The following is a 13,788-nucleotide window of genomic DNA, read 5'->3' as shown; positions in this document are numbered from 1 at the left end:
TTTTTTTTCCACACAAAGGCTTCACATGCAACACAAGCTAGGACAATTAACATCAATATTAAGAGATGATATTCTATTGTTTGACTGAGTCTGCCATCATCTCATACTAATAACAGGGGTACATACTAACTAGGGGTGGGAATCTTTAGGCACCTCATGATTCGATTCGATTCCGAGGGCTAAGATGCATTTGTAAAATGATTGATGCATCTTGATGCATCAACATTTTTGATTTCTATACATGATTCATTTTTTTCTCACTGTGTGACTACTTGGTACTTTTAAAACATAGCATATTATTCATAATTAAAGTAAACAGATGAATTTACTTCCATTATCTTTTATTAATACAGTAACAAATAGAGGAGATGTGTCAACTGAAAGGTCACGTTTCCCAGCACTGTAAAGAACCAACAAGAAAAGAAACAAAAGTGTGCCTGTAGCAGCATCTTTGTTGTAAATTAACATGGGCTTCAGCAAGACTTCAGCAATCACTTGATAACATAAAAAGCTGCCCTCGTTCACAAATAAAGACTTCAACCGCAATCCTCCTGTTATGGGCAATGAGCACAGAATCCCTCCAAAAAACAAAAAAAAAACCATTTTGCTGTATATTAAAATCAAAAACGGCTTTCATATAAAAACAACATTGAATTCTGTACCAGCTCTCATACAAAACTAACACTTTCTGTGGAATATGTGGTAGAACAATAAATAATGGCGAAAATACAAATAATAGGCCACAATGAAATCATGGAAATGCATGGAAGTGCAACATGGCGAATGTGCTTAACTGGTGAATGCTGGAATGTTGAAGTTTTTGTGTAAGAACAGCAGTTGATCTAAATGCTCCGGTGTAAGTGAGTTCTAGTATCCCCTGCACATGAGACGCGAGCTGCCAGTCATCAGTAATAAAGTGCGCAGTTATGGTGAGATAAGATTCTGTAGCAATGGACGTCCATGCATCACGTTATTGCTATCCTACCCGCTTCCCTCAGTGATTCCATGACTTTGGTTTTGGTTTCATTGTAGTGTGGATATCGCTGTGTCGGTGAAAAAACGTCGAGATGGGATGTTGTATCTCGGCTCCAAAGTGTGCAGCATAGTGCGAAAGCCCTGGTTCTCAGTGACTGAGTAGGGGCGCAAACCATTGGCAATAAAAGTTGCGATTGACTTTGTGAATCGCTTTGCCCTTTCCAAGTTCGGTGGAAGCTTTGATATCACTTGTTCAATTGTTCTCTGCTTGGCAGCGACTATAGCCGGCTGTTTTTCCTCCAACTCCGGGTGGAAATGTGAAATATGGCTTCTCATGTTTGTTGTGTTCCCAAAATATTGTATTTTAGTTAGAGACAACTTGCATACAGTGTGGCTCTTGTCCAGGTCCCTTCTCCCTTCAACTTCATAGATGCCAAAATGCTTCCATATGCGGGCTTTTAAGCCAGAGGGTGCCAGTCGGATTGTATCCAACTTCGGTTGTTCGCGCTTAGCCATCCTCACCAAAACCGAAGAAGTAGCCTAGCTTAGAATGTAAACACAACACACATGTTTTATGCCCATTACGTTTCACCATCCAGTTGGTTCAGCGGCCCAGTCAGGAATTGAGCTTTAAATTTTGGATTATTGAGTTTTCTGCATCGAGACATAATCTTTTATGAGAGAATCTCAGTGCATCTAAGAATCAATTTCCCCCCACCCCTATTACTGTTGTGATTTTGCCCTGTCATTGAAAATTTTGTCTGCAGAAATATAATTTCATTACTTATCAACAGGTGTACAGTTAACCCAAAAGTATTTGTCCTGTCTGACCATTCACTCACCATGTGATACCCACTCTGTCCTCATTGTGATCAGTTTGGGATGTAGCAGTGGTATGGCTAGGCCATTAATATAATTTGTTTGTTTGTTGCCATGTTTGTTTTTTTTTTTACCAATTAAAACTGATTGCAGACACCAGCCTCTTTACACTATCACATAACAGATGAGGATTAATGAACAATTTCATTTGTTAATTTCCCAATGTAGATAACCATTTTAAACTAACCAACTGGATTGCTCCTACAATGTCACATTATGGCATTTAGCTATCCCTGATTGATTTTTTTTTAATCCACTATGTAATTGCAGCTCTTACTAACCAGCTCAGGATCCTACTCACCCCCTTAACCCGTTCTCCACATTGCTTCCATCTGGTCACAGGTACAGGTCCCTCACCTGGATACAGGCCCATTTTAAAAGGCGTTTTGTTCCTTCTGCCATTGAAGTTCTAAACTCACTGAACCTCAAAACTCTTGTTAATGTAGTGTTGTCTCCCTGTTCTCTATGTATATGTCATATGGTATGTATTGTATGTGTTCATGTATTTACGGTATTTGAGGCTCTGCACTAATATGTATATATGTATTTACTGTATGTGAGGCTCTGTACAAAAGGTGAAAACAAATATCCACTCTTAGGACAATAAAGTATAACAGAATTTAAATTATTTCACCACTATTGTTATCCTAATGGGAGTGAACTTTTGTTTCAATTATAGCCCAGAAGATTATCTAGATTCTAGGTCACCTCCTCCTCAAGATCTGGAAAGACCTGACTGCGCCAAAGCGTTTGAGCTTCCCTATAGTATTCATGCTTTCCAGCATCTTAGGGTAAGTAGCTCTTCTTCCCATCAATGTCTTCGGTCATGAGAGGGCTTTACAGACAAGTGAAATAATCCAGTTGTCTATTGAGAATCATCCAGGGTTAGAATTAGATAGTGTGTTCTCCTTGGTGGCAAATGTTCCTCAAACAAATTTTTACTATGATAACCAATTGTTTGCATGCAGTAGACACAGAAAGTGTATGCCCCCCCCTTTTTTTTTTCTTCCCAGTTGTATCTGGCCAATAATCCCACTCTTCAAATCTTCTGGTCGCTGCTCCCTCCCCTCTGCCAATCCAGGGAGGGCTGCAGACTAGCACATGCCTCCTCCAATACATGTGGAGTCCTCAGCCGCTTCTTTTAACCTGACAGTGAGGAGTTTCGTCAGGAGGGTGTAGCGCGTGGGAGGATCACGCTATTTCCCCCCAGTCCCCCCCCCCCCCGAGCAGGTGCCCTTACCGACCAGAGGCGCTAGTGCAGCGACCAGGACACATGCCCACATCCAGCTTCCCACCCGCAGACATGGCCAATTGTGTCTGCAGGGATGCCCGACCAAACCGAAGGCAGCACAGGGAATTGAACTGGGATCCCCATGTTGGTAGGCAACAGAATAGACCGTACACTGCCCAGACGCCCCTATTTGCCTCTTTTTAAAGAATGTGCATCACATCTGGTTTAAAACATTTAGGACAGTTCATTCAAATTCATTTTGCCATTTGACTGAGCTCACCTAGCAGTAAGACTAACTGGAATTCAAACAGTATTTTAATCCTTGTCTAGTTTATGAACAGTGAGTGTTTATATACAGTGCATCCGGAAAGTATTCACACCCCTTCACTTTCCCCACATTTTGTTATGTTACAGCCTTATTCCAAAATGGATTAAATTCTTTTTTTTTCTCATCAATCTACACACAATACCCCATAATGACAAAGTGAAAAAGGTTTTGTAGAAATTTTTGCAAATTTATTAAAAATAAAAAACTGAAATATTGCATGTACATAATTATTCACACCCTTTGCTATGACACTCAAAATTGAGCTCAGGTTCATCCTGTTTCCACTGATCATCCTTGAGATGTTTCTACATCTTGATTGGAGTCCACCTGTAGTAAATTCAATGGATTGGACATGAATTGGAAAGGCACACGCCTGTCTATATATAAGGTCCCACTGTTGACAGTGCATGTCAGAGCAGAAACCAAGCCATGAAGTCAAAGGAATTGTCTGTGGACCTCCGAGACAGGATTGTATCGAGGCACAGATCTGGGGAAGGGTACAAGAAAATTCTACAGCTTTGAATGTCCCGAAGAGCACAGTGGTCTCCATCATTCTTAAATGGAAGAATTTGGATCCACCAGGACTCTTCCTAGAGCTGGCCGCCCAGCCAAACTGAGCAATCGGGGGAGAAGGGCCTTGGTCAGGGAGGTGACCAAGAACCTGATGGTCACTCTGACAGAGCTCCAGCGTTCCTCTGTGGAGATGGGAGAACCTTCCAGAAGGACAACCATCTCTGTAGCACTCCACCAATCAGGCCTTTATGGTAGAGTGGCCAGACAGAAGCCTCTGCTCAGTAAAAGGCACATGACAGCCCGCTTGGAGTTTGCCAGAAAGCACCTAAAGGACTCTCAGACCATGAGAAACAAGATTCTCTGGTCTAATGAAACCAAGATTGAACTCTTTGGCCTGAATGCCAAACATCACATCTGGAGGAAACCACGCACCTCTCATCACCTTGCTAATACCATCCCTAGAGTGAAGCATGGTGGTAGCAGCATCATGCTGTGGGGATGTTTTTCAGCAGCAGGAACTGGGAGACTTGTCAGGATCGAGGGAAAGATGAATGGAGCAAAGAACAGAGAGATCCTTGATGAAAACCTGCTCCAGAGCGCTCAGGACCTCAGACTGGGGCGAAGGTTTACCTTTCAACACGTCACCGACCCTAAACACACAGCCAAGACAACGAAGGAGTGGCTTCGGGACAAGTCTGTGAATGTCCTTGAGTGGCCCAGCCAGAGCCCAAACTTGAACCCCATTGAACGTCTCTGGAAAGACCTGAAAATAGCTGTGCAGTGACGCTCCCCATCTAACCTTACAGAGCTCGAGAGGATCTGCAGAGAAGAATGGGAGAAATACCCCAAATATAGGTGTGCCAAGCTTGTAGCTTCATACCCAAGAAGACTTGAGGCTGTAATCGCTGCCAAGGGTGCCTCAACCAAGTACTGAGTAAAGGGTGTGAATACTTATGTACATGCAATATTTCAGTTTTTTATTTTTAATAAATTTGCAAAAATTTCTACAAAACCTTTTTCGCTTTGTCATTATGGGGTATTGTATGTAGATTGATGAGGGAAAAAAAGGAATTTAATCCATTTTGAAGTAAGGCTGTAACATAACAAAATGTGGAGAAAGTGAATGGGTGTGAATACTTTCCGGATGCACTGTATATAAACACACACACACGTCTATTTAAAAAGAATCTCCCTCTCACCCTTTTTCGGGTGGTGTGTCTTCCTCAAGCTCGGGTCCTCTACCAGAGGCCTGGGAGTTTGAGGGTTCTGCACAGTATCCTATCTGTTCCTAGGACTGCACTCTTTTGGATAGAGCCCTCCCAATGTTGTTGCTGGAATCTGCTGGAGCCATTCTCCCAGTTTAGGGGTCACAGCCCCTAGTGCTCCTATTACCACTGGGACTAATGTGGATTTCACCTTTCACATCTGATCTAGTTCTTCCCTCAGCCTTTGGTATTTCTCTGGCTTCTCATGCTTTCTTCTGATGTTGCCATCACTCGGGACTGCTACATCGATCACTACTGCTGTCTTCTGTTCCTTGTCAGCATCCACAATTTCTGGTTGGTTAGCCAGCACCTGCTTGTCAGTCTGGATTCTGGAACTTGAAGTCCCACAGGCTCTTAACTCTGCCATTCCCAACCACCTTTGGCAGTGTCTCCCATTTGGACTTGGGGAGTTCCGGTCTGTATTCAGTACAGATATTCCTGTACACTATCCCAGCCACTTGGTTATGCCTTTCAGTGTACGCTTGCCTAGCTAGCATGTTACACCCTGCTACTAAGTGCTGGACTGTCTCAGGGGCATCTTTGCACAGCCTGCATATCTTGGGTCTTGTCTGGTGTGATAGACATCAGCCTCAATCGATCAGGTCCGGAGTGCCTGTTCTTGTGCTGCTATGATCAGAGCCTCTGTGCTGTCCTTCAGTCCAACCTTTTCTAGCCACTGGCATGATTTCTCTTATCAGCTACGTCTTCTGTCTGTCAATGGTACGTCCCATGGAGGGACTTGATCTTTCATGATACCTCCTGTTCTTCTTCCTCTGCACTCTCTGTCTTCTGCTGCCTGAGGTACTCAGTCAGCAGTTCATCCTGGGGGGCCCTCTTTCCTTTTGGATTTTTTCCCCTTTTTCTCCCTAATTGTACTTGGCCAATTACCCCACTCTTCCGAGCCGTCCTGGTTTCTGTTCCACCCCCTCTGCCAATCCGGGAAGGGCTGCAGACTACCACATGTTTCCTCTGATGCATGTGGAGTCACCAGCCACTTCTTTTCACCTGACAGTGACGAGTTTCGCCAGGGGGACATAGCGCATGAGAGGATCACACTATTTTCCCCAGTCCCCCCCCCCCCCCCTGAACAGGCACCCCGACCAACCAGAGGAGGTGCTAGTGCAGCCACCTGCAGATACGGCCAATTGTGTCTGTCGGGACGCCCAACCAAGCCGGAGGTAACACGGGGATTCGAACTGCTGATCCCCGTTTTGATAGGCAACGGAATAGACCGCTATGCTATCCAGACGCAGGATCTGGGGGGGGGGGCTCTTTCTGATGTACTCATGGATGTGACTTGTTTCATCCTGGATAGTGGCCCTGACACTCACTAACCCTTGGCTCCCATCTTTTTGCTTATCGTACACAGTCTCAGACTGCTGGACTTCAGGTGGAACCCTCCGTGTATTGTGAGGAGTTTCCGTCGCCTGATATATGTGGCCTTTATCTCCTCCTTTAGCCAGCTTATTATTCCAGCTGGGTATCTGATGACTGGTAGGGCATATGTGTTGATGGCTTGGATCTTATTCTTCCCATTGAGCTGGCTGTAGCTGACCTCCTTGCTGCCTCCTCGTGGTTTCCATTTGCCTGTGGAATAACCAGCTACTTGTTAACTGTCTTGTATGTCTGTTGTCCTGCCATCTGGTATTTCAACACCTTCAGTGCTCACCACCTTTGCTCTTTTTGCTACTGTTCAACCGCACTTGTCCAGTCCGAATGACATCCCGATGTCGCTTTAGATCCTGGTGAGGTGGATCAACAAGTCAATGTCTCGCTCATTCTTGGCATACAGCTTGATGTCATCCATGTATAGGAGGTGGCTGATGGTAACTCCAACTATATATAGTCCATATATATATGGGCGGCCCGGTGGCGCAGTGGTTAGCACTGTCTCCTCACAGCAAGAAGGTTCTGGGTTCGAGCCCTGGGGTAGTCCCACCTTGGGGGTCATCTCAGGTCGTCATCTGTGTGGAGTTTGCATGTTCTCCCCGTGTCTGCGTGGGTTTGCTCCAGGTCCGCCGGTTTCCTCCCACAGTCCAAAGACTTGTCGGTCAGGTGGATCGGCCATACTAAATTGTCCGTGTGTGTGTGTGTGCGCGCGCCCTGTGATGGCCTGGCAGCCTGTCCAGGGTGTCTCCCTGCCTGCTGCCCAATGATTGCTGGGATAGGCTCCAGCATCCCTGCGACCCTGAGAGCAGGATAAGCAGTTTGGATAATGGATGGATGGGTATATATTTATAAATGGGGTTGTGATTTCTCAGGTCTGTATTTTTATTATTTTTTTTATGTTTTGATAAGTGGAGAACATGTCTTCCTTTCTCGTTTTAGTTCATTTCATTAATCTTTTTTGTGTTCATGATCACTGTCTTGAAACCAGTCGCTGACTCCCTTTTGCCTTTTTGTCTGATCCAGGGTGTGCAGGAAAGGGCAAATCTAACCTCCCCGCTGCTTTCTAAGGAGGATCCCATCTTTAGCTCCCTGTCCCATAAGCTTGGCCGCAGCATTGATGAGGTGGGCCATCGTATCCACCAGGCTTTACTGAGGGTAAGGCCTGTTTCTACTGAGCTGCCTCACAAGGCCTCTGATTGCATTGGAACCCGTCTTTTTGTGTTTGGCAGAAAACTGTAGATGTAATGTTAAAAAACAACAACAAAAAATGTATTTTAACACAGATGCATAATTCTTAAGATTATTTATTTATGGGAAGTTATTGTAGGAAAAGTTGGACATGAAGTGAAGCTTTTTTTCATACACAGTACTTTATATGGCGAATAGAATTGTGTTTGTGGAATCCTGTTTATATACTGTGTTTGTGTACAGGCATATTTGTGTATTTGTGTCTTTATGTGCTTGCTTTTTAATGGGTTTCAAAATCCATGTATTTTTTTATGGGCTAAAGAATGCACAGTATCAAAGTAGCAGCTATACACACATAGTAGGCCTTTAAAACGTGTTGAGAGTATGCGCAGAAAGGTATGTGCTTACAATCGTGCTGTTTTTTTGGCAGTGGAGGATTCTTCCATGGCTTCGCTTTACTGTAACTTACATGTTCTGCTTTGCTGTATATTTTGTCTAATCATCAGTACTTGAACAAACGGTGTTTAAATAGGGTATGATTAAGAGCAGATATTTTCTAAAGGATACACAGTCATGGCAGTGCTGTGTATGTTAAGCCATAAAACAGCTGACGTTTAGCTATCAGTGCTCAGTGTTCAGAAACATTTGGTGGTTAAAAAAACATGCTTTATACAAAAAACGCTAGTAGCGGTAGACAAAGATATATCGCTGAAGCCAACAAAATTAGCTTAGTCATTTCTTGAGATAAACGTGCTTGAAGAAAATTTTAATTGTTTTGTGTGTTATTTTTCAAGAACTCAACATCCTGGGTGATATACAACTTGGCATCCTTCTACTGGCGCATGAAGAATGAGCCACGGAAAGCGGTGGACTGTGTGGTGCGCGCCCTGCACTTTTCCCCAAGGTATTCCCGATGCATCTGTCTGACCTGTCTCCCATATCTGACTGTACTTGTGCATCCTAGTACCTATATTCTGATTTGTGTTTGTGTGTGTGTGTGTGTGTGTGTGTGTGTGTGTGTGTGTGTGTGTGTGTGTGTGTGTGTGTGTGTGTGCGTGTGTGCGTGTGTGCGTGTGTGCGTGCGTGCGTGCGTGCGTGCGTGCGTGCGTGCGTGCGTGCGTGCGTGCGTGCGCGCGCGCGTGTGGCCCATTTAGGCAGCATAAGGATGTAGCCCTGGTTAACATGGCCAACATCCTGCATCGTGCCCACTTCTCAGCAGATGCTGCCATCCTGGCCCATGCTGCCCTGGACCTGACGTCCGATCTTTTCACCAGCCACTACACTCTTGGAAACATTTATGCTGTAAGTGAAAGACATTTCACTCTGCTGTAGTAAATTTTCTTCACAATAAATAGTTACTTATACAAGTTCATAGTGATAATAAATCAAACATATAGCGCTTTTCTAACGCTCAAAGTTGCTTTACAATGAACAACGGTGAAACAAGACAACAGGTAAACATAACACAGACATACAGGGGTGGATGGGAAGGGGGGCTACGAGAGGGAGAAGCCGCAGCCACACACGACACCAGCAGTACTCTCCGACTTAAACAAATACAAAAGAGCAAGAAAAACAAAAAACAGCAGCACTGTAGACGTTGATCTGTAGGGGTTTACTCCCGTAGCCTATTCCTCCCCTGAGGTATCCACTAGGCAGTGGCACTATTTAACCCATAGCTGGGGGCTGGTTCGTGGGCATCAGGGGATATTTACACACCGGTGAGCCTGCGTACCGCAGGCCTAGGGACCAGACCTCCTCCGAGTCCCTTGTAGTTCAGCCAGGGACAAAGGTGTACCCAATTACCGTGTGTCGCCACTAGGAGGCACTACATAGGCCTTGCTGTTTGAGAGGCTATGTACTGGCAGGGAGAGACTTACGCGCTCAGCTCTCCTGTTCGCATTTCTGCTAGCCAGCAGTGAAGGCTGAGAGTGAGACGTGACAGGCACAGAACACTACACCAACACACTAGACGCTTCACAACCACCCCACTTCTTACACAAGAATGTCAAACACACACAATGTCATAGTGCAGTTATTCTTAAATGTTGGCTTTTTGACACATGCATATAAAAGCAATTAAACTGCAAATTAGTATGTAAAGAGTGTTTCAGCATGAATGTGAAAATAAGTTGAATACCTGAAAACCATTGGCAGGGAATGTAAATACATTTCAGTGTTTGATCCCAAACATTTTATCCTCCCAAATAAGCTCCATTCCTCAGAGGTATGAATTTCAAAGATCTTGCTTTATCATTATGACTTTGTATGCAGTGCAATGTTTTGCAACAAATATGAGTCACTGGCTTTGGCTGTTGTTTGATCACAGTTGCCTGCTGGTTGGCAAATATGGCTGTTAGTAGTTGTAATGTAATCCTTTAGAAACTATGCTGGAGCCCTGCTTTGCCAGTCAAGATGGCTGTCACATTAGAGCCTAATGAATGTCTGTTTCTTGATTGACGTGTGTGGGTATGTGTGCGTGTGTCTGTGTGTGTGCGCGAGATAACTTCCCCAAGAAGTAATTTGATCATTAATGCTCCCTTCTCCCCTGGTCTGTGGTGCTTATGTCTCCTCTCTCTCTCTCTCTCTCTCTCTCTCTCTCTCTCTCTCTCTCTCTCTCTCTCTCTCTCTCTCTCTCCCCCCCTCCCCCCAAGATGCTTGGGGAATACAACCACTCGGTACTTTGCTATGAGCAGGCACTGCAGGCCAAGCCAGGCTTTGAGCAGGCCCTCAGGAGGAAGCATGCTGTGCTCTGTCAGCAAAAATTAGAGCAGCGACTCGAAGCCCAGCACAGGTAAGAGCCGAGCATCTCAACAAATACCCTCACGTTTTATATGCCTTTACTGAACACCAATCTGTCTGCCCACAATATGCCAGACTGTCCTGATATGTATAGCTCTGTCAGCAGGTATGTGCTGATACTTTGTCAGTTTTTCTGAGATGGCTTGTGCCATAGGCCCATCTCTTTTCTTATCGGCTATTTCATCTTCAAATGTTAAGTCTCAGTCTGTCTGAAATGTATCCAAGAACACTGGGATGCTCAATAGAGGTTAGTAATGAGTCTGCTCTTGAAAAAAATTGAACCCCAACATTGTCCCTTATGACAGTGACACTGATTGGTTAGAGCAGATTTTTGTTCTGGCCTCAGTCGATATTAAAGGTATAAAGATGTGAGTGAGGGGTGCCGCAGTGGCTCAGCTGGTGGAGTGCATTACCACATGAGGCTGGGCCTTGCCAGAATGTCCCAGGATTGGGTCTGGCTTGGGGCCTTTGTCGCATGTTGTCCCTTGCTTTCTTTCCCTCTTTCCTGTCCCTCCATACTGTCCTGTCAATAAAAAAAGGGAGAAATTGCCCAAAAAATTAATTAAAAAAAAAAGGTATACAGATGTTGCAGTATGTCATTTGAATGTCATTGATGCAAGGATACGTGTTTATTTTTTAAAACAAAATGTGTCTCTTCCCTTCCCTAACATTTATAGGTCCTTGCAGCGTACACTGAATGAGCTGAAGGAGTACCAGAAGCAGCATGACCACTATCTGCGCCAGCAGGAGGTGCTGGACAAACACAAACTGCTGCAGGAAGAGCAGATCCTGCGCAACATCATCCACGAGACCCAGATGGCTAAGGAGGCCCAGCTAGGTAAGATTCCAGAAAATTCTCTCACCAAAACAGGGCAAAATAGTATTTGTAACAGGCACAAAAAATGCTCATAATGTTTACTGCCAGTGTACCACCTTTTTGTGAGTGTGTGTATTTTGTCCATATCTTTTGTAAAGGGATAAACTTCTCGGGTCTCGGTTTAATAGTCTTTTTTTTTTTTAGAGAGGTGAGCTTATTTTCATGAATCCAATTACAACATTGTATTTAGAATATTAAATATACATTAATAATCAGTAAAATAAATGACACTCTTTACATCGATGTGACAACCAGACAGCATGCCGAAACGAAACTGTGTGCATGGGCATCAGTTAATGAAAACAACTATGAACCGTTAAACCTGGACTGGTTACTTAAATGAGGATCTATGGTTTCATGAGTGAGGGGTCATTGATGGTGTACTCATGTCTCCTGACTGGTTCAAGATTGTGTAGGGTCATGTGACCACACATTTTCTTTTGTAGCTCCATCACTTTTTTTCATTTAAACTCATAAAGAAGTGCCATAAGGGAGGTATGAGCACTGGATGCAGTTTTACTTTCTGTACAATAAATCTGACACTGCCTCTAGTAGTAAAGGCCTTGTCCTCGACCATCGGCATGCAGAGACAACACGCTGGCCAGTGATCACTTTGTAACTTTGGCCTAGCATAAATGAAGCTTTCCTTGTCTCTCAACCTTGGTTCAGAGATGAGAAAGGAAAGGTAACAACATACAGGAGATCATGTAAGGCAAGTTACCTCAGCCTTTCAATGCTGCTGCTGACAAAGACTGTCTGACTTGCGTTGCACGCTACTGCGACAACAGAGCTAGTTTGTTGTTTACATCACACCCCGCCTGCTAAGCTGTCTTACATTTTTTTCATACTTAGCTTGAGAACTGTACAGTGAAGAATGGCAGTTGAGGTGTGTGTGTGTGTGTGTGTGCGTGCGTGCGTGCGTGCGTGCGTGCGTGCGTGCGTGCTTTTCAGGTAACCATCAAATGTGTCGTTTGGGCCAGCAGCAGCACAGCCTCTACTGTCCCTTTGACCTGCCTGTGCGCTATCATCGCGGTGACCTGTTTGAACATGTCCACTATGTCCAGGTGAGATTTTCATAGTTCAACTGATCCAGATGATGATGACACCGATAAAAGAGCGAATGGGAAGAAAGCGATGATGAGCCAACATACACACACGCCGCAGTATCTTGAAGGTTAGAAAAAGTTTAAAGGGCATCAAAGCCAAGGGAAATTATATATTGTATTACAAAATTATATATATTGCTCAATATTTTCATGTCAATTCGCAGGTGATTTTTTTTTTTTCACCATTGAAGTTTACTTTTAGTAAACTATTTACGTAGACTTTAATAGCAAATTAACCTACAAAGACAATATTTTGAGATGTTTTATACCATCCTTGTCTGGGATGAAACATAACAATCCTGGTCAGATTCTTAAAATTTGAATAAAAATCTGGAATTACACAGGGGCATCTGGGTAGCGTAGCAGTGTATTCCGTTGCCCACCTACATGGGGATCGCCAGTTCAAATCCCCGTGTTACCTCTGACTCGGTCGGGCGTCCCTACAGACACAATTGGCTATGTCAGCGGGTGGGAAGCCGGATGTGGGTATGTGTCCTGGTCGCTGCACTAGCGCCTCCTCTGGTCGGTCAGGACACCGGTTCGGGGGGGGGGGGGCTGGGGGGATAGCGTGATCCTCCCACGCGCTACGTCCCTCTCGCGAAACTCCCCACTGTCAGGTGAAAAGAAGTGGCAGGCAACTCCACATGTATCAGAGGAGGCATGTGGTAGTCTGCAGCCCTCCCCAGATCTGCAGAAGGGTTGGAGCTGAGATCAGGATGGCTTGGAAGAGTGGGGTAATTGGCTGGATACAACTGACCTTTCGCAAAGTACCACCCCAGAACGGTGCTTGTCCAATCCTACCTTAGCAACGGTCTGTCAAGCTTTCAAACACACAACAAAATGCTGAAACGGCATGCCTATGGGATCTGCAAATCGGATACTAGATATCTGCAAAGTTTGGAGGGGGTGTCATTTTCTTTCCCTTCCCGAAACCCAGAACGCAAGAAGCGCAATGTCGGCAATAGATTTCGCAGTATAGCAGACCCCATGGCCAGCTTAATCCATCCAAAATCAACAAAAATACCTGTCTGCTCCAAGCTAAGCTTGCTTCTAGCTATTATTGATAGCTAATACAGCTAACGTATTATTACTGTTACTTTTACCCACACAATGCGCTGGTTTCTTCCTTCATGTTTTGGTGTTTTCCGGCTACTTCCTGGATAGTTCTGAAATGCTTGACGGGCAGTAACTAAGGGGGGCGGGACTTTGCGAAAGGTCAATTTGGGAGAAAAAGG

The 13,788-nt window shown here is 44.6% G+C and overlaps 1 protein-coding gene across 1 annotated transcript in view; it reads left to right on the top strand.

The window, feature by feature from the left end:
- Positions 1-13,788, top strand: part of ttc17 (tetratricopeptide repeat domain 17) — a 53,562-nt gene that overhangs the window by 1,715 nt on the left and 38,059 nt on the right. Inside the window, exons 4-10 of the mRNA XM_056278594.1 lie at positions 2,534-2,645; positions 7,604-7,735; positions 8,563-8,672; positions 8,923-9,070; positions 10,423-10,562; positions 11,248-11,408; positions 12,399-12,511. Coding sequence (XP_056134569.1) covers positions 2,534-2,645; positions 7,604-7,735; positions 8,563-8,672; positions 8,923-9,070; positions 10,423-10,562; positions 11,248-11,408; positions 12,399-12,511 — 916 coding nt within the window. The remainder of the gene's footprint in view (positions 1-2,533; positions 2,646-7,603; positions 7,736-8,562; positions 8,673-8,922; positions 9,071-10,422; positions 10,563-11,247; positions 11,409-12,398; positions 12,512-13,788) is intronic.

Source organism: Lampris incognitus, chromosome 4, assembly GCF_029633865.1.
Source record: "Lampris incognitus isolate fLamInc1 chromosome 4, fLamInc1.hap2, whole genome shotgun sequence".
In the NCBI taxonomy this organism is placed as follows: domain Eukaryota; kingdom Metazoa; phylum Chordata; class Actinopteri; order Lampriformes; family Lampridae; genus Lampris; species Lampris incognitus.
This window is presented reverse-complemented; position numbering and strand designations above follow the sequence as displayed.